This window comes from Xenopus tropicalis, chromosome 6 (assembly GCF_000004195.4).
Source record: "Xenopus tropicalis strain Nigerian chromosome 6, UCB_Xtro_10.0, whole genome shotgun sequence".
Classification (NCBI taxonomy): domain Eukaryota; kingdom Metazoa; phylum Chordata; class Amphibia; order Anura; family Pipidae; genus Xenopus; species Xenopus tropicalis.
In genome coordinates this window covers 104,462,976-104,481,608 of record NC_030682.2, presented here as the reverse complement: position 1 = coordinate 104,481,608, position 18,633 = coordinate 104,462,976, and the positions used below count along the sequence as shown (strand labels likewise).

The 18,633-nt window shown below is 37.8% G+C and overlaps 1 protein-coding gene across 1 annotated transcript; it reads right to left on the bottom strand.

Moving 5' to 3' along the window:
• Positions 1-629: 629 nt before the first annotated feature.
• ndufv2 (NADH:ubiquinone oxidoreductase core subunit V2) lies at positions 630-17,665 on the bottom strand. The gene is given in 8 exon segments (NM_001017166.2): positions 630-782; positions 1,538-1,614; positions 8,399-8,508; positions 11,299-11,467; positions 12,123-12,239; positions 14,009-14,071; positions 16,957-17,016; positions 17,610-17,665. Coding segments are annotated over 8 exon segments (732 nt in total). The 5' UTR covers positions 17,652-17,665; the 3' UTR covers positions 630-688.
• Between the last annotated feature and the right edge of the window lie 968 nt (positions 17,666-18,633).

Below are 18,633 nucleotides of genomic sequence, written 5' to 3'. Positions count from 1 at the left end.
CATATGAGTAATATATTGTAATTAAATTTGGCAAAAAGCAGCATTGTTTTATTGGAGCCCATAGAAAATTAAGGAAAATGGCAATGGCAACTTCCACACATAGAGAGTAAATCTTTGTGTAGAACATATTCTTAAATGTTGGTGAGGTCAAAAAGCAAGCGAAAAGCAAGTTGTATATTAAAAGAATTTTAAATTACCCCAAAAGTAAATGTCTCTCAGAATCACAATGCAACAGCCATAAATGTAACTAAGAATTACAGCACACACCCAGAGCTAAAACCTGTAACACACATTAATCTCTGAGTGTGAAAGCCCAAAACACACAGCAGCATTTTGTACTGATCATATAAATGGTTTAAGCCATTAAGAGTAAAAAAAAAATAAAAAATTGTCAAGCATAACAAGCTTGTGTGCATCTGTCTTAATTTGGGGTAATCTGGTGCAAGTGGTACTAAATGAAACAATGGTTGGGGTCTAATAATGCTTTTATGCTTTGTAAATGAGCGGGTGGGTATTCCTAAACAAAGCACTAATGTGAAATTAGATTACATGACAATCCAGAAAACGATTCTTTTTTTTAATGAAGAGATATCCAGGTAAATACCTCTAACAACTAATATAGAAAAAGATTGATTTTAAATTTTTTATTTGAGATATTTTGACATGTGTAAGTATCTAAAGTGCCACTTTAGAGGTCTGCACGCACACCAAACCCAGGCCCTTTCGGTGGCCCTGTCAAAGATGTTAGGCCTCCTGCTGGTTCACAAGAAAATCGTCCATTTCTAAAAGTAAACAAAGTACTGTTAGGACAAATTCAAAGTTTCTTTTCTTACAAAAAAAAAGTTGTGCAATGAATGGTAATGAAAAATAGTTTTGCATAATTATGTAAACCATAACTCTTGTGAAGATAACACATTTTTTATTAACTGGGCTTATTTCAACTTAGTAAGTATGAGGCTTGAATGACTGCTTGGAATATATATATATATATATATTTTTTTTTTTTTTACAGAAATGCATGGCAACTGCCATTTAGTATGTCAGCTAATAAATGGCTGTTCAATTACCTGCTCTTTGGTAGCATATCTACCGATTTAGTTTACTTTGAACTCTGTTATAACTAGTACTGCTATGTCTAAAGCAGGGGTGGGCAAACTTTTTGGCTCACGGGCCACATTTACTTACCCCCGGGCCAGGGCGGGCAGGGCCAGGCCAGCGTTACGCCCCCTTCATCTGTTTAATTCCGGCCCGCCAATGACACCAAGTCTCGCGTGATGAGACTTGACGTCGTCGGCGGGCCGTAGTTTACCCACCCCTGGTCTAAAGTCACTACCACCAATCCAAAGAGATGCCTATTGTAGGCTGAATGAGAGAAAAATAGTTTTGAATTCAAAAGTTGGGGCCATTTAGGGTAACCTCCTGGTGTTTAAATGGTTAAAGCCTACACGTATAGTCTCTCTACAGTGGGATTCTACACAACACAATGTTAGATTACATAGCAATTAATAATATAGATTTGTACATGTGAATGTTTTACCTTGGGCCTGGAGTCGGCACTTTGCCAGCTTTCAACTCGTCAATAATATTTTCAATATCTTTTGGTGTTAGATCCTCCTGTAAGAATTAGAAATGTATATTGATTTAGTTTTCCAGACAAATGCCTTAATATGCTGCTATTCATCACTAAATAAATGTAAATACAATTTCTTGCTTTTCTTATGATGATTCTCATCATACCTGTGTCAGTTTTATTCTGCCCCAACTTTGGGAACTCGCATATCAGAAGTTGTTACACCTGGATAAAATATATCTAATCTTACCCCAAATAAGTAAACATAATTTTCTGTACTGGTTTTGAAAATCTGATTAAAAGGGATCTGCTGCTGAGCTGTTTCCACCTATTCAAAGTGATCACATATGATTTCAGCATGGTAATAATTAACTCTTGTGCATACTACAGACTTCATGGCTTTTATATGCAACTAATACTTGTGTCTCCATTTCAGCTCATCAAATACACAGGGAGGTGTCTTGTTCTTAGGTATCCCGTGCAGATGCACGATATAATAAACTCCAAAAATTTACTGTATATACACTAGTCTTGGGCAGCAGTAAGGAACCATGGGCTTAAATTTTCACAGCTTTGCTAGAAAGAACCTCGGCCAGGGCACACTCTATACAGAGTTGACTCTAAGGGGGAGATTTACTAATCCACGAATCTGAATCCCGAATGGGAAAAAAACGGTTTGGAAACGAACATTTTGCAACTTTTTCTTATTTTTTTTCTTCGCAGTCGTGACTTTTTCGCGAATTGTCATGACTTTTTCATATTGCACGCTCATAAACGGCGGGCAAACCTTTCCGACTTTGCATGCTTTTGGAAGCCTCCCATAGGGCTCAATGGCACTCTGCAGCTCCAACCTGGCCCAAGGAAAGTCTCCCATAGGGCTCAATGGCACTCTGCTGCTCCAACCCGGCCCAAGGAAAGTCTCCCATAGGGCTCAATGGCACTCTGCAGCTCCAACCCGGCCCAAGGAAAGTCTCCCATAGGGCTCAATGGCACTCTGCAGCTCCAACCTGGCCCAAGGAAAGTCACAATACTGAAGCTTGAATGAATCTGAAACTTTTGTACTCGGCGCGACAGTAAGATTATTTCGTGACGGCGATGAAAAAGTCGCGACAATTCGCGAAAAAGTCGCGACGGCGATGCAAAAATACCGATCATAACAAAAAAAACGCATTCAGCCGCTTTTCGGACGTTCTTCGATTAGTAAATGTCCCCCTAAGTGTCATGGGTTTGAAACAGGTCACATTATGTATCTAGAGGGAAATATGTTACTTTTTCGGAAGATAAAGTAGATGGACCCACTGCTTTGCATATCCTTGGTTTATCAAATGTACTCATGACAACTTACTTATTTGTAATGTTTACAATACTAGGAAGTGCTGCTGCTTTTCTCCTGTAAAACAATTTTTGACTCGTGTCTCCAGAATTACTGTTGCTGTGCTTTGAGAACTCCTCAACCAATTTTTCCACCTAACATAGTTCCTACAGTGAACATGAAAAAATGCTTCCCAGAATGGTCCCTTGGCTTTACCTACGGTTTCCAGAAATGACCATGAACTATTATGCCCATTAAGGTCCCAGAGGATTGAATAAGCATACAGTTAAATTCAAATTTAGTTAATTTTGTAAATGAAAAGTAGAAAAGAATTACTGCTGTTCCCTGTACAGCTTTGACATCAGTTTAAAGGGGAGGTCAACCATGCTGTGTAATGAAAGAAAATATAATTATAAGCAACTTTTCAAAATGTTCATTAAAGATTATCATTGTTTTAAAGTAATTTGTTAACATAATTGCTATTGACAGCAGTACTTGTCTGTTCTCTGCCCTGGTGGCTCTGACTTTTGAAACAATGTACCAGAGAACAGTTGAGTAACAGGCCTGCCTTTGCTAGATGGAAAGTGACTTCTGCTACACTGTTTACAAAGTCAGAACCAGAGAATATAAAGGAGCAGACAAATACTGGCTTAAACAGCAGTGCAAATAACTTTCAGACCATTTCAAAGGTTTAAGTACTGTGTAATGGAAAGTTGCTTAGCATCGTGTTTTGCCATTAATCAAAGTGTTCTTTTTGGGTTTATACCTCCTTTAAAACTGTTGTTGCCTTGTTTAGCTGTTAGTGCTTACAATACCTATTTATCCTTCGGGACTGTATTATTGGTGCTGAGAGAAAGCTCGGGCATGTGGTTAGAGCAGTTTTTAAACAGTTTCTTCTCAATTTTTGTACCTTCTGTGATGTTTTTGTATGTTAATAAATAAAGTTTCTAACCTAATCCAGAATCTGTCTGTTTTTGTTCATTTTACAGCCTACTTTTTTACTTTTTTTTTTCTCATGATTTATATTTTGGTATGAGCCATGTGGGATGTGAATCTTGATTATGATCTCATTAGGAGGGACATCACTGCAATGCAGCCTGATACGCTTGTAGTGCTTCAAATTACATTTAAGCCACTTACAGATTTCCACTGGTAGCCATCACTTTCTGCAATGCTTCCACCAACAATGTCATCTCTTCATATAAAGCAACATTAATTTTATGACACAAAATACAAAGCTTATCAAATGAACTAAACCCACGCCGATGTGTATTAAATTAGTGCATATATACAATCAGGGAGCCGCCTTCCTCTATCTAATCCCATATAGTGTTAAGTGTATATCTAATAAGAGAGTTGGCGCTCACATACAAACAGAACCCAATCTTAATTTGTGCTTAAAAAGAATCAATATAATATCGCTGTTCTTATTAGCTGTTTTTGTTAACTAATAAGAACAGCAACATTATAGGGGAAACCGTTAGCTATTTATTTACCACAATACCATCTAGTGAGTGCCTGGAATCAGAGAGCAATTTGTTTTGACTCTCCTTATTAATTGAACTGCTTCTTTCTGCTTTTCCTTTTGATTTGTAAATATGTCATAATATATGATTATATATATATATATATATATATATATATATATATATGTATGTATGTGTGTATATATATATATATATATATAGAATCATGTCTCCATATTTTTAACTTTTAACCATTTCATCAAACCTTTGTAAATTACCACTTATGAATTGTTTTTAAAAATGAAAATTGATTCTTTTTAAGCACAAATTAAGATTGGGTTCTGTTTGTATGTGAGCACCAACACTCTTATTAGACATACTAAATACAAAGCTTGCAACATAAAAGGGAAGTTTATCTTTAATTTAAAATCAGAGTTACAGAGCCATGGGTAAAAAAAAGTAGTAAAGAAAATGGTTAGTTGGCAGAAGCCCTTATATCAAATGGAATAAACCGCTGGAAAAGCTCTAGTACAGTCCAATCTGCCATATTACAACTGCAATGTATGGTTTTCAAATGTGTAGCGTTTCACAGAAGGATACAAATACAAAGGAATATGATCACAGTATGTCCTCAGGCCTCTTCTCCCCTGCCCTAAACACTTCTATTCTTACTGGAATTTCATCTTCTGACATGCATCGACTTCTCTGTGAGCTAAAGTACCATAGTTGCACACAGACTATTTATATATCTGAAATAGTTGGCTGCTAAAACATGTTTTAAGAGGAAATGAAACTCCTAAGGTAGTGGATGCTTTTAATAGAATTTCCAGATATAATTGGTGTGTGTGCTTTCTCAATGTAACATGTTTAACCATGCTGTTAAACTTGCTGTCGGTACATTGCAAGTTGTAGATTTTTACTGGAATCCGCCAGTTTGAGCAGGTAGGATATGTTAATGACTCACAGCATGAGTGTGTTGTTTGTAGCCAGAAGTTAGTTAGGTTAAGAAATTTACTAATTAAATATATCAACTGTAAGGAAAATGAGACAGTGAAACATCCACTAGTGTAGGGATGCTTTGGTAGCGACTGCCTTTTCAAGCAGTTCCCATTGAAACAGAAATGCAATATATAGTTAGTTAGTTAATTCAACATTATGTAATGGTTTGGATCTCATCTTTTTATCCTATTTAAAAAGGTCAAAATCACCAAAAGATTCCTTTTGAATGAAACCTTAAATTGGCTAATGACCCAGCCTGAAGAACTAAAAGGTCTTAAAGGAACAGTTCAGTGTCAAAATTAAACTGGGTAAAATAGACTGCGCAAAATAAAATATTTAATATGGTTGGCTAGGCAAAAATGTAATTTATAAAGGCTGGAGTTAGAAGATGTGCAGTACCCTGTGGCTTGGTTGTGAAGGAGATGGGCCTCATCAGAGAAAGCATGGTTGTTAAGTCTACTTATGTTATTATATATATGCTAAAATGACCCAAACACATGCATGTAAATTTGTCAAATGATTAGACAATAGCATAAATGATGCATTACTACTTTTACCACCTATACTGTATAATAAGCTTTCTTTTTTTCAGCATCCTTCTTCCCACCATATGGTAAACCACAGCACGCAAAACACTATAAAGCACGACCTGCATACTGCAAGGTACCATTTCATTAAGTGATTTTAATATGTCTTCGTTGAACGTATACAGTCATATGAAAAAGTTTGGGAACCCCTCTTAATTCTTTGGAGTTTTGTTTATCATTGGCTGAGCTTTCAAAGTAGCAACTTCCTTTTATATAAATTTCCATAAATTTGGGCACCCCAACAGAGATATTACATCAATACTTAGCTAGCCACCTCCTATAGCCTTTGATGAGTGTCTGGATTCAGGATGGCAGTATTTTTGATTTCCGACGATATTCAAGTTGGGGGACTGTGACAGCCATTCCAGAATATTGTACTTCTCCCTCTGCATAAATGCCTTGGATAACATACAGGCACAAACTGGAAGGTAAGAGTGCACCAGGTATGGGCATTTGCCCTTAAGCGCAGATGCCAGAAGATTTGCCACATTAGTGCCATATTGAACACTATATTCTGCAGAAAGCATTGCCATACCTGAGCAAAGAGCCCTAGAAGCTTTCTCTGTTTGCTTAAGACAGCAGCTGCCATTTTAAATAGCTTCCTGTTTGCAGTCTTGCCGTTATAGCTCAGATCACATATTCCTAAGGAAGGGTGGAAGGAGTTCTTAGCTTTCTTATGGGAGGGGGAAGCAAGAGAGAGGAGAGAACTGTGCAGACTCTGGCCACTGGAATTAAGGATGTTTCTAAGAGAGGAAGTCAGACACCTGAACAACGTGTTTACAAAAAATGGACAAGAAATCCTGTGTTTCTTTTGATAGAGGATTTTTTCTGTGAGTGCTTATGGTTGTATTTACTATACCTTTCTGATAAAGCTTACTTAGTTTTTACCTTTCCTTCTCCTTTAACAAGGTTCACAAATTTGACAGTAGGTAGCAGGTGTTTTTCTTGGAATGCGGTGTTCTTCTGCCATACAAAGTGCTTTTTGTTATGACTAAATAACTAAATTTTTGTCTCATCAGTCCAAAGCACTTTGTTCCAAAATGACTGTGGCTTGTCTATAAGAGTTTTTGCATACAACGTATGTGTGGCGTGAGTGTAGAAAGGGCTTCTTTCTCATCACCCACTCATCGCAGGTCCTTGGAGGTGATCTTTGGGTTGTCTGTAAGCATTCTTACAATCCTCCACATATGCCACTCCTGTATTTTTCTTGGCCTGCCAGACCTGGGTTTTACAGCAACTGTGCCTGTGGCCTTCCATTTCCTGATTACATTCCTTACAGTTGAAACGGACAGTTTAGACCTCTGAGAGAGCCTTTTGTAGCCTTCCCCTAAACCATGATACTGAACAATCTTTGTTTACAGATCTTTTAAGATTTACTTTGAGGATCCCATGCTGTCCTTCAACTTGCAATTGGCCACAGACAATTTTTCACATTTGATTTAATTTTCATACAACTAAATACTGCTTCACTAAAAATCTTTGTTCAGAAAACACCCCAGTACTCCAGATGTTCCTAGGAAATGAAAGACAAACCACTGTTGTGTTTTTCTGTTGAAAGTGGAGTCAATTAGTATGCAAGCTGAGAGGGGTTCCCAAACTTTTTCATATGACTGTACTATCGTTTTACTTAAGATCATGTGATGATTAAAGTATATCAGCCACTGAAAACCACTGCAATAATGCATTTGATGGTTCTAATACTGTGACTATATCTCCTCTTCTACATTTACATTAGTCAGCGCCTTATCCTTTGCCAGGTTGCCATCTAGTGGCTGACCGACATAAGACATTTTCCTTTTTAATCCATACTTACAGTATTCCATGAATCTGTTACATGTGCTAGCAAAGTTAGAATTCATTTCAATAGTATATATGTCATATGGTTAACAAAAAAGAATCTTAGAATCCTACTTCAGCAGATGCATTCACTTGTGACTGTAGCAGGCAAGGCACTGAGCCTTAAAATATGGAATTTACTGGGGGTGCCAATTGTTATGCACCCTTTCTTCCCCTTGAAAAAGATCGCTTACTTGATACCCCAGCTGGTGCTCCTATTAGCAGAAAATAGCACCAGCCTGGGATACATGAAGGCAAGCGATACTATTTGTTTCACTGTGATCCCAGGGCCTGTGCACATGCAGTGGATTCAAAAAGCAGATTGTTTTTGTTAAAGTGGTTTTTTGCAGTACAGTTTTTCCACCTTTCTTTATACTTTAAACTGATACTGACATGTAGATGCAGATACATGGTTTATTCACATATGCCATGGTAGCCAATCACCAGGCAGCATCCACTGGTCTGCAATTTTAAGCAAGAATATGAATAATTACCCCCAGCAGCTTTTTGATTAATATCTTATCATACGGCAGTTCCATGTTAATATCTCACCTTCTGTAAAGCAGTCCAGCTTTTTTTTTTTTTTTACTTGCACCAACCATTACTGAATTGGAAGAATTATACTTACATAATAGTTATCGTTTATTTGCACCATTGGAGCATTTACACAGGCACCGAGACATTCAACTTCCGTCAGTGTAAATAATTTATCAGATGTTGTCTCTCCAACATGTATTCCTAAGAGAAGTTAAGAATCATTAGTTATAAGGCACAACCTGTATTTGCATTGAGAAAAACAATAAGGGGCCCATTTAATAAAGGAAATCTGAAAAATGAGAATGGCAGGCACTCCAGGACTTGGAAAAAAAAGTATCAAGCAGTAGACTCCAAAAATAGAAGTAAAATCAAAAAGATTATTTTATTTTACTAAAACTGAGGGCTGTAAGTAAGAATGCAGGATAGGGTAGTAGAGACATCTTTTTGTTCTATTGTCATGTCCTGTATGCATTCTTTTTCAGCTATGAGGTAACATTAATGTTACTGGCTTTATATATTTTAAAGAGATTTTCTCTATTAGTGGCGGCTGCTCTTTTAAACGCATGACTCAAAATGTTCTGTGCATATCCTCTCTCGCTAAGTCTTTTAAATAAATCATTTGATTTTTCAATAAAGTCATCCTCATTAGAACAGATACGCTTCTAACGTAAAAACTGACTAAATGGTATATTTTGTATCAAATGTTTAGGGTGACTGGACTTAGCATTTAAAATTGTGTTGGCTGAACATTCTTTGAGGAAAATGGTTGTAATAATGTGTTCATTCTTAGTGGATAGTGTTATGTCAAGATAGTTATAATTCAAATTGAGTTCAAATGTAAATTTCAAATTGTAAGTGTTGGTATTGAGAATAGTGAGAAATTCTTTAAATTGACAGGTAGTCCCAGACCATATGACAATGATGTCATCTATGAAGCGGCCATAGTATTGGATATACTCGTGATATGCATTATTATGAAATGTGTCTTTCTTCCCACCAACCTAAAAAAAGGTTGGCGTAAGAAGGAGCGAATTTCGCTCCCATAGCCGTTCCTTGGCTCTGAATAGTACTTTCTATCAAAAAGGAAAAAAATTGTGTGTTAGCAAAAAATTGATAGCTTTCAGAATAAAGATAATTACATTATCATTTATCGGTGCTGTGATGGGTGAGATGATATTTTATGGCCTCTAAACCTAAATGGTGAGGTATGCATGAGTAAAGAGAGACAACGTCTATAGAAGCCCATTGGTAATTACCCTGTCCCCAATGAAAGGACTTAAGAGTGTGTATTAAATGACCACTATCTCTCAGGTAGCTGGGTAATCTGAGAACAAGTGGTTGCAAGAAAAAGTCAATATATTTGCACAGGTTTTCTCCCAGGGAACCTATTCCAGCTATAATGGGCCTTCCCGGAGGGGGTTGCTCTTTATGTATTTTTGGCGAATATTGGAATATAGCTGTTCTAGGTTTTTCTGGTGTTAGAAATGAAAACAATTTTTCATCTATAACATTGAAATGTAGAACTTCAGAAAGAAGTGCTTCAAGTTCAAATGAATTTAAGGGATTTTTTTCCAATATTTGATAGGATTCTTTATCCGATAATTGCCTATGGGCTTCCGTTAAGTAGTCCTCCTTATTGAGGATTACAATTAAACCCCCTTTATCTGCTTTCCTTATTACAATAGTATTATCATTTTCTAAACTAGTTAAAGCTCTTTTTTTCATTAGATGTTAAATTGTTTTCTGTGTAAGATGATTTTTCTTTTTACTATTTACTAAACCCTGATTAAGTATTTTTGAGATAGTCGTATTTTTTCTAAATTATAGAACACTTCGTAATGTCCATGATAATTTCGTTAAAATTCCACAACTTTTTGTGGTTTTAGTTAACTTCCACGAAAAAGTCGTACTTTTTGCAAAGACTACAACCATTTCGAAATTCATTCAAGCTTTTTCGCCTGGTTGAATCTATCGAGTGCCATTCAGTCCTATGGAAGGCTTTCAAAATCATACATTGAAGGTTTCAAAGCCAGAAAGGCTTTCATGCCGTTTACGAATGTTCGGACCCGAAAATTGTGACTTTCGGAAAGCAATAACGAATGTGGAATGTGTAACTATCCCTTGAAGTGACAGTATAAGCATTTGTCAAATAACTTTTCTTATTGTTCCACAGGGAACAAAGATTTTCACTATATCTGGAGTAGAGGAAAAACTGCAATGATGAAATCAGATGAAAAGTGAACACTTTCTTTGTAATGGGGTTTTCTATAAATCAAACTTCAAGGTTAGTGATACACAATTTAACTCCCTGCTCCCATATATGGCTCCTAACATTTTATTCTATAACATTATTAGTAACATTTTTATTACTTAAAATAAAATACAAAAAAAAAAAAAACACACACACACCTAACACAAATTATAATTGTGGAAGTGATGTTGTAAAAGGGCAGGAGAAGGATTTAATTCCTTTCAAACCTCAGCACCCCTCCACCTATCGCCCCAAGCTCCTACTTCACGACGTCTATTACATGTGACTATGAGTGAATCTAGCATAAATTTGCGGAATTGTGCAGCAGAGTTCATAAGTTCTATCTTCTTCTACTTAAAGAGCAAGGAAAGGCTACTATAGTAGCCCTTAATATAGTGTAGAGCTCACAAAAATTGGTTTTTAATTTTGGTGTATTTGCAGCCTGTCACAGCCGCCATCTTGGATTCCAGCATTCCTCCGCTCGCAAACCACCCCCCACCCCCCGTGTCGATCAAACACCACCGCCACCACCCGCTCGCACCATCGCATTATGGCAGGTTCACACATAGGGAAAATGTGGGAATGAAGCTTGGAGGGTGGGCTGAGGTTTGGGGAGGGTTTAGTACCCCTTTAAACTAGCAATGCAATTCCATTTCTAGCCAAACACGCCTTTGTGTGATTTATCCAGAATATTACTTTGCAAAAAAAGTATGGGAGAGAAAATGGTCTAAGAATCATACCTAGCTTCTTTTCAATAGCTTCCAATATTGAATCAGAGTTGCAAAGCATGCAAGGTGTTGTCGTACAAATCTGGACGTGATATTTCCCCACTGGTTTTCTGTTGAACATAGTGTAGAATGTAGCCACCTCATACACACGCATGGCAGGCATCTCTAAAACTTCAGCAACCTAAGAAAGTAAAATAATACAGCACAAGTATTTACTTATTTACAGTGCTCTATTCATGCTAATCACTCTAAAACGTTCATTAGTGCATTTTCAGGGTTTATAAATATTACACAGCTACTTATGTTGTTTGCCATTGCCATCAATTGGATGAAAAACCAGAAATCCAGTGTTGTGGATACCCGTTACATTTTCTTGTGAGACAAGCGATCAGAATGTGTAATGCACTATAGCTCAAAAATATTGTATATTGGATTTGTATTGCAACTGATGTGTCAAATTTGGGTAATTATTGAATGACCAATCTAGTGTCAATACATAAGAGTTCCTACTGTTCCATTCTGTAAAACTGACATTTCTGTTTGTTACAATATCCTTGTATATAAATAATGATGTGTAAAACAAAGACTATTAAACATCTAGCAAATCCCAGCATACTAAATCACTAACACAAGTCTACATCAGCAGCACCATCAAAAGTTTGGTATCTCTAGTTTTAAATAAAATATACTGGAAAAACAAAATTAGTTATACTTGTATTTGTCCTATTTATTTCTGTTTTGCTGTATGAGTGCAAAGACAACCTTTTAGTAAAGTTTAACCTTTAGTAAGCTGAACTTTATTTCAGATCTATTTAATTTTTTCCTCATCAGCTTACCTTATTCATAGCAGATATAGGTAGCCATCCATGCTGTCTCTGTGCCAAGTCAAGAACAGGGATTACAGCTCCTGCTTTGTGACCTTCAGGATAGTTGCCAATTATAGCCTCAATTCTCTTAAAAATAAGTATATAAATATATGAATACAAAGACATAAAAATGCAAATGCATTTTAGTTGGATGCTCTGAGGTCACTAATAGGGTCAACTGTATGCAGATAGGCAGGCACTCAATAAACAGCCCATGAAGGCAGGAAGTAAAATTAAAATAGGTTATTGGTACCAGCAACAGGGACTGCCTTACACGTTTCATGATCTCAACACTTAGGGGCACATTTACTAATCCACGAACGTCCGAAAAGCGTCCGAATGCATTTTTTTTGTAATGATCGGTATTTTGCAACTTTTTCGTCACCGTCATAACTTTTTCAATACGAAAAAGTCGCGACAATTCGCGAAAGTCGTAATGGCTATGAAAAAGTCGCGACAATTCACGAAAGTCGTAATGGCTATGAAAAAGTCGCGACAATTCACAAAAGTTGTAATGGCTACGAAAAAGTCGCGACGGTGACGAAAAAAATCGCAAAAATACGAAAAAGTCGCAAAATGTTCGTTTCCAATCCGATTTTTTCCCATTCGGGATTCGGATTCGTAGATTAGTAAATCAGCCCCTTAGTCATAGGCTAAACCTCTTTTTGATTTTACTTGCTGCCATGACAGACTGCATACAGTTAAAGGGTGCCATACTTAAGATGCGCTTGCTTGTCGAGGTCCAAACGAGCCGATCTTCTCCCGATATCCCCACCTATGGGTGGGCGATATCGGGAGAATGTAGGCTAATTCGATCGTTTGGCCCTGGGGTCAAACGATTGAATTATAATGGGAGCAATGGGTGCAGTCGGTTTGGGGACCGCATCAATGAGCCGATGTGGTCCCTGATCCGACTAAATCTTTTAACCTGCCCGATCGATATCTGGCCAATTTCAGCCCAGATATCGGTCAGGCATGCCCCTCATTTCTGCCCCTACACGGGCTGATAAGCTGCCCAATTGGTCCAAGGGACAGATATCGGCAGTTACAATCGACCCGTGTATGGCCACCTTAACTCTGCTCCTCTAGCTGAAGGCTCAGGGCCTGTGAACACACAGTCTATCAATAAACTCCATGGACATGTAAAGCCTACATTTGCATACAATGTATATTAGTTGGGCACGTCTCCCCCACCCAAGTGGCATCATTTGTACTGCATATATCCCCTCCGCTTGCCAGCACCATCACATTTTCCTAAAACAAATAGCAGCTTTCACCCGGTGGCCATTTTTCCTCTGATACATAATCAGATACATTTAAATCTGCAAACAGCATATACACACACACAGACCCTTATTCAGCATACATTTAATCAAGAATACAGGCTCACACAGGCACAACTGTCTCTGATTAAAGTTCTGCTTTGTTTGAGCAGTGTTATGGTAAAGCTAAGCTCAGGAGAAAAAAAATTGAAGCAGGCAGCTAGAGCTGAGTTTCTATGGAGTTACAGGAAGAGAAGGAAATCTTAAGTGATTAAGGAGATGTTGCAGCCTTACTATTAACCTCTGGACAACCAGAGTGGCATGTATTAAAAGGTTTCAAAGAGGCTGTTCACTGATAAATTTGTGTGTGTGGGGTTTGCACTGCCATCCTAGCTAAGAATCCCTCACATGCAACATTAAGGATCACTGGCCAAGCTGGAATTCCCTTTAATCTAACAAAACAGGGTTAAATCATTGATTTTGTGACCCTGCATATAGAAAAATAATCATAACAATTGGTAAGGACTAAATTATATTAAAGTATTGTGAATGCCCGTCTTTTTGCCAGGATAAGTTATAGAGCTTAGACTGTACCTTGTAATTTTCTGAAGTGAATTCAAATGGGGTGTCCGGATTGTTTTCAGGTGTATCTCTGTGCTAAATAAAATAGAATATATAATAGCATATGTACAAATTATACCAACGAGCAAATGCATATTTATATTCCCAAATATTTTGGTAAAGCATGTCAACCAAAAAATTGCCTAAAAAGAGAAAACATAAGAATTCTAAGCAACTGCAATAACTGTATAACTGCAATATACATTCATTACAACTTCGCAATGGTATTTAAGTTATTTGTACATATAATTGCTATTAAAAGCAGTGTTTGTCTGTCCTTTTCTATTCTCTGCCCTGGTGGCTCTGGCTTTTAAAGCAATGTAACACAAGCCAGCAGACTAACCGACCCTTCTTGATGGAGGAGACTGACCGTTGCAACACTGGGCCAGATTGAATCAGCAAATAAAAGGTTTATCATGTGAAAACGTATGGATGAGATTCAATTTGGGATGCAACTCAATTTAGAAAAACTTATCTCATGGTTTATCACGTGACAACTCTATTGAAGTCTATGAGAAAAAAAACGAACTGAATAAGGTAAAACGTTTTTTTCTCCTCAAATAGAATAGTCTAAGTTTTCACATGATAAACCACGAGACAATTTTTTCTCACTGAATTAAATCAGGCCCATTGTTTAAAAACCATTAAAAAGCTTTATATATGGGGTGCAAGTAGCTTTTAATGGATTGTGATAAATACATTTTTCTTTTAACCTGAGCATTTGTGCAGGATTATATATTTAATGGTGGTTTTTCTTCTTGGCCACTAGAGGATATTCTTGCACTGTTGCATGTTGTCAGTTTATTGTATATATTATATACTCAATATTTTCCCAATGGATTGGCCTTATTAGTTTTGTAACCATTGTTTATACATAACTAGGAGTAAAGCAAATTCTGCTTTTAATAGCAATAACATTTACAAATAACTTTTAAAGCAAATTTTGAATAAATTCATAATCTAAAGTTGCTTAGAATTAGGTTTTCTTTTATAAGGCAAAAAAATCATTTTTGGGTTGACATGTCCTTTAATATAATATACTACAACTGTAATGTATACCTTTCTAAAAATTAATTACCTTTAATAACCTAATATACCTTTAAATATAAAATATGTAATTTATTCCTAAAACACTGAACCCTAAAATTCTTGAGCTCATTATGAACTCGTTAGCATCAAGAGAAACTTTTAATGAAAAACAAATATTCACAGTAATGGCACTTAGAAAAATGTAGATGGTCACTGGGACATCCTAATTTATGGGAGGAAGGTAAGCACTTTTGATATAATCGCAGCCCTCAATCAAAAATGACCCAGGCTGTATCTTCTTCAGTGACCTTCACTTATTGCTCCAAATATCCAGTAAGCAACCCTTACATACAAACTCTGCATCTAATTCTCATACTCTGACTCTCATGTACATTATTATGCCCTCGAAGGACATCTAAACCACCGCAATTCTTATAGACTTTATTTGTTTATTGAACTTTTTGATGCAGAGCGTATACACTGTTCATATCCCATTACCACAAAGCTTTTGGCTGCAACTGATATACATTACAGACAGGTCTGTTGTGGCAACCATCAAATTCAAAAGCCCTATGAAGGCAAAGATTTGTGCCTCCAGAACTGTTGCCCAGTGCTAAATAAACTTATAGACTGTCTAGTTCCCCATGGGTAATGATGACATACATAACCAGAATGTAACTGCATTCAAGCATGCCCATTAGGCACCTACAGATGCAAACTGTATACTGAAAATATGGGGCACTTGGAACCTAGGTTTAACTTAAGTAGTACATGTGTGGCGTTTATTTGTTCTCCATATATTTTTGGGGTTTCCAACACAGCCCCACTTTATTCCTACAGTTCCAATTTCAAGAGCTTTTCCTCAACATGCGCAATTAATATGTTGATTGACAGAACTTTGATCCAACTATATGTGCCTCTTTGTCAGGAAAATAAGACTGTGTGCTCTACCAGGGTAAGAACTCGTGTGAATGATGAGACATTTTCTCTACAACTAGTAAAGACCAGAAATATATAAAGCTACTATATAAAAGGTACATTGCGTATCTTCTGAGGTACTAAAGGTTATGGTCACAGGTATCGGATACCTCCATCAAGTATGACATAATGCATATAGGACATCACTTCTAATTTGACAGGACTTAGTTGCCCAAAATTAACAGCCATGTATATCATGGACGAAACCATCATAGTCTATTTGTGCTACAGGAACCAGCTGTCCACTCCCACTTAGGTTCACAGTGTCAAGCAACCCCACCGTGTTTCAGTGTAGTGATGGACCCTTGGACCTTTCCAGAGAATTTGTACACCACCCACTATGAAAAGCAGAGCAGAATTATCACTGTGATGATGTGTGAACACAGTGATCCCCAACCAGTGGCTCGTGAGCAACATGTTGCTCACCAACCCCTTGGATGCTGCTCTCAGTGCCCCCAAAGCAGGTAGTTACTTTTGAATTCCTGATTTGGGGGCAAGTTTTGGTTGCATAAAAAGATTTACTGCTAAATAAGCCGATAGTAAGCTGATAGTGTGCACAGAAGTTACCTAATAGCCAATCGTAGCCTTTATTTAGCACCTCCATGAACTTCTATGATGCTTGTGTTGCTTTCCAAGTCTTTTTACATTTGACTGTGGATCACAAGTAAGAAAGGTTGGGGATCCCTGGCCTATGGGATGTTGAGAAATGGTTGTGTAACATGTCAGTTTCAGCATGCAAACCTGCACTGGATCTTGAAACTTACTGGAGGAGGAAGGCAGTAGCAAAAACACCAAAAGTGAGGGGCAGTTCAGACTGAAGTGTAACATATTAAAGCAATAGTACTGCAGAGATTTGCCCTTGATTGATAATGAAAGAACCCAGATATATGTTACTGTCGCAAATAACCACTTACCACAAATGAAGCTCCGCCTGCTCCATTGTATGCAGTAGTTGTGTGCAAGTATCGTCTGACCTGAAACACAAAATATCAGTTGTGTTTTTCCTCATTCATAGAAATGACGGTGATCCAAGGTGCCACTATCCATTTGTGCCCAAACGTCAACTGTGGAAACTAAAGCTCATAGCTCAAGTCTGTCACTTATCGAACTCACTGCTATAGTGACAGCACCTACCATTAAGGATCCGAGGCCTGGCTACACCGCAGAACTACAATCCCACCAATCCCTTTTACACACTGAGTAACAATCATAGAGCTGCAAATAAAAACACAAGGACAAAACCCCGAACAAGCGGCACTTTTCTGATATTGCATAAAACGAGCAGTCATTTCAGGCATACAGTTAATATATATGACTGCAAATATATGACTACAACTCCCAGCATGCAGCGAAACCTGACTGTCGGGAACCCTAGCAGAAGGGCTGCGGCTTGCCTCTGCCTATCCACGATCTTTAAAGACGTGCCTGACCTCAAACTCCCCGGCTTCTCTATGATGGGGGGAAAGTGAAGGTCGTAGCTATGAATGGCTGTGTGCAAAGCTTCAGGGCCTTTACTAAACCCTAGTCCTACACACCGGATTCGCTCCAACTACTGCCAATCTCTTACCGAGCTCAAGAGACCATTCCGGAGCCTCGCACACACGAACATTGTCCCTCTCCCCGGATTCACTGTCCCTCGGCCCCAACCTGGAACAGCCAGACAACACGGACAGATGGCCTATCGCGAGAACTTGTCCGTAGCAGAGCTGGGGGGGGGAAGGCATGTCTAATCGAAAACCAACTTGCTCTGCTGTGACGCGCTTTATAATTGCAAACGTATTTGACAAATAATTGGAAAATGATGCGTTCTCCTTCCAACTACTGCTCAGTTGAAAGGTTGCGGGAATTCATGTACTCGCCTATGATTAAACATGTAATATCTGCCAAAGATAAATGATTGTTTAATGAGGTGTTTATTAGAGAGGATCTAACTGTGCAACGAGCGCTCTGGGACTTTCTTTAATTGGCCCATTTGCATCAGAACGTCGAAATATTTAGTTTTAGTTATAGTGAAACGAACAGCATTTGCACCAAGGCCCTGTTATATAAATATAGTCTAATGCTGTACAACCGGCGGCCCATGGGCCCCATGTGTCTGGCTGGTGTGACTCGTTACCTGTGTAGTCTAATAGTACAGGTATCGGACCCCTTATCCGGAAATCCGTTATCCAGAAAGCTCCGAATTACGGAAAGCCCGTCTCCAATAGACTCCATTTTAATCAAATAATTCAGAATTTTAAAACTGATTTCCTTTTTCTATGTAGAAATAAAACAGTACCTTGTAATTGATCCAAACTAAGATAGAAATAATCCTTATTGGATGCAAAAGATTCCTATTGGGTTTAATTAATGTTTTATTGATTTTTTAGTAGACTTAAGGTGTGAAGATCCAAATTACGGAAAGATCCCTTATCCGGAATGCCCTTGGTCCCGAGCATTCTGGATAATGGGTCCTATACCTGTACTAGTAGTAGTAAATAGTATCAGTACTGAGATTAAACGGACTCTGATTAAGGCTGTAAGACCTGCCATTCTTTACACCTGTAAGCCAGACCGGTCAACCCCCACCCCTATTTTCCCAGGAGTTACGC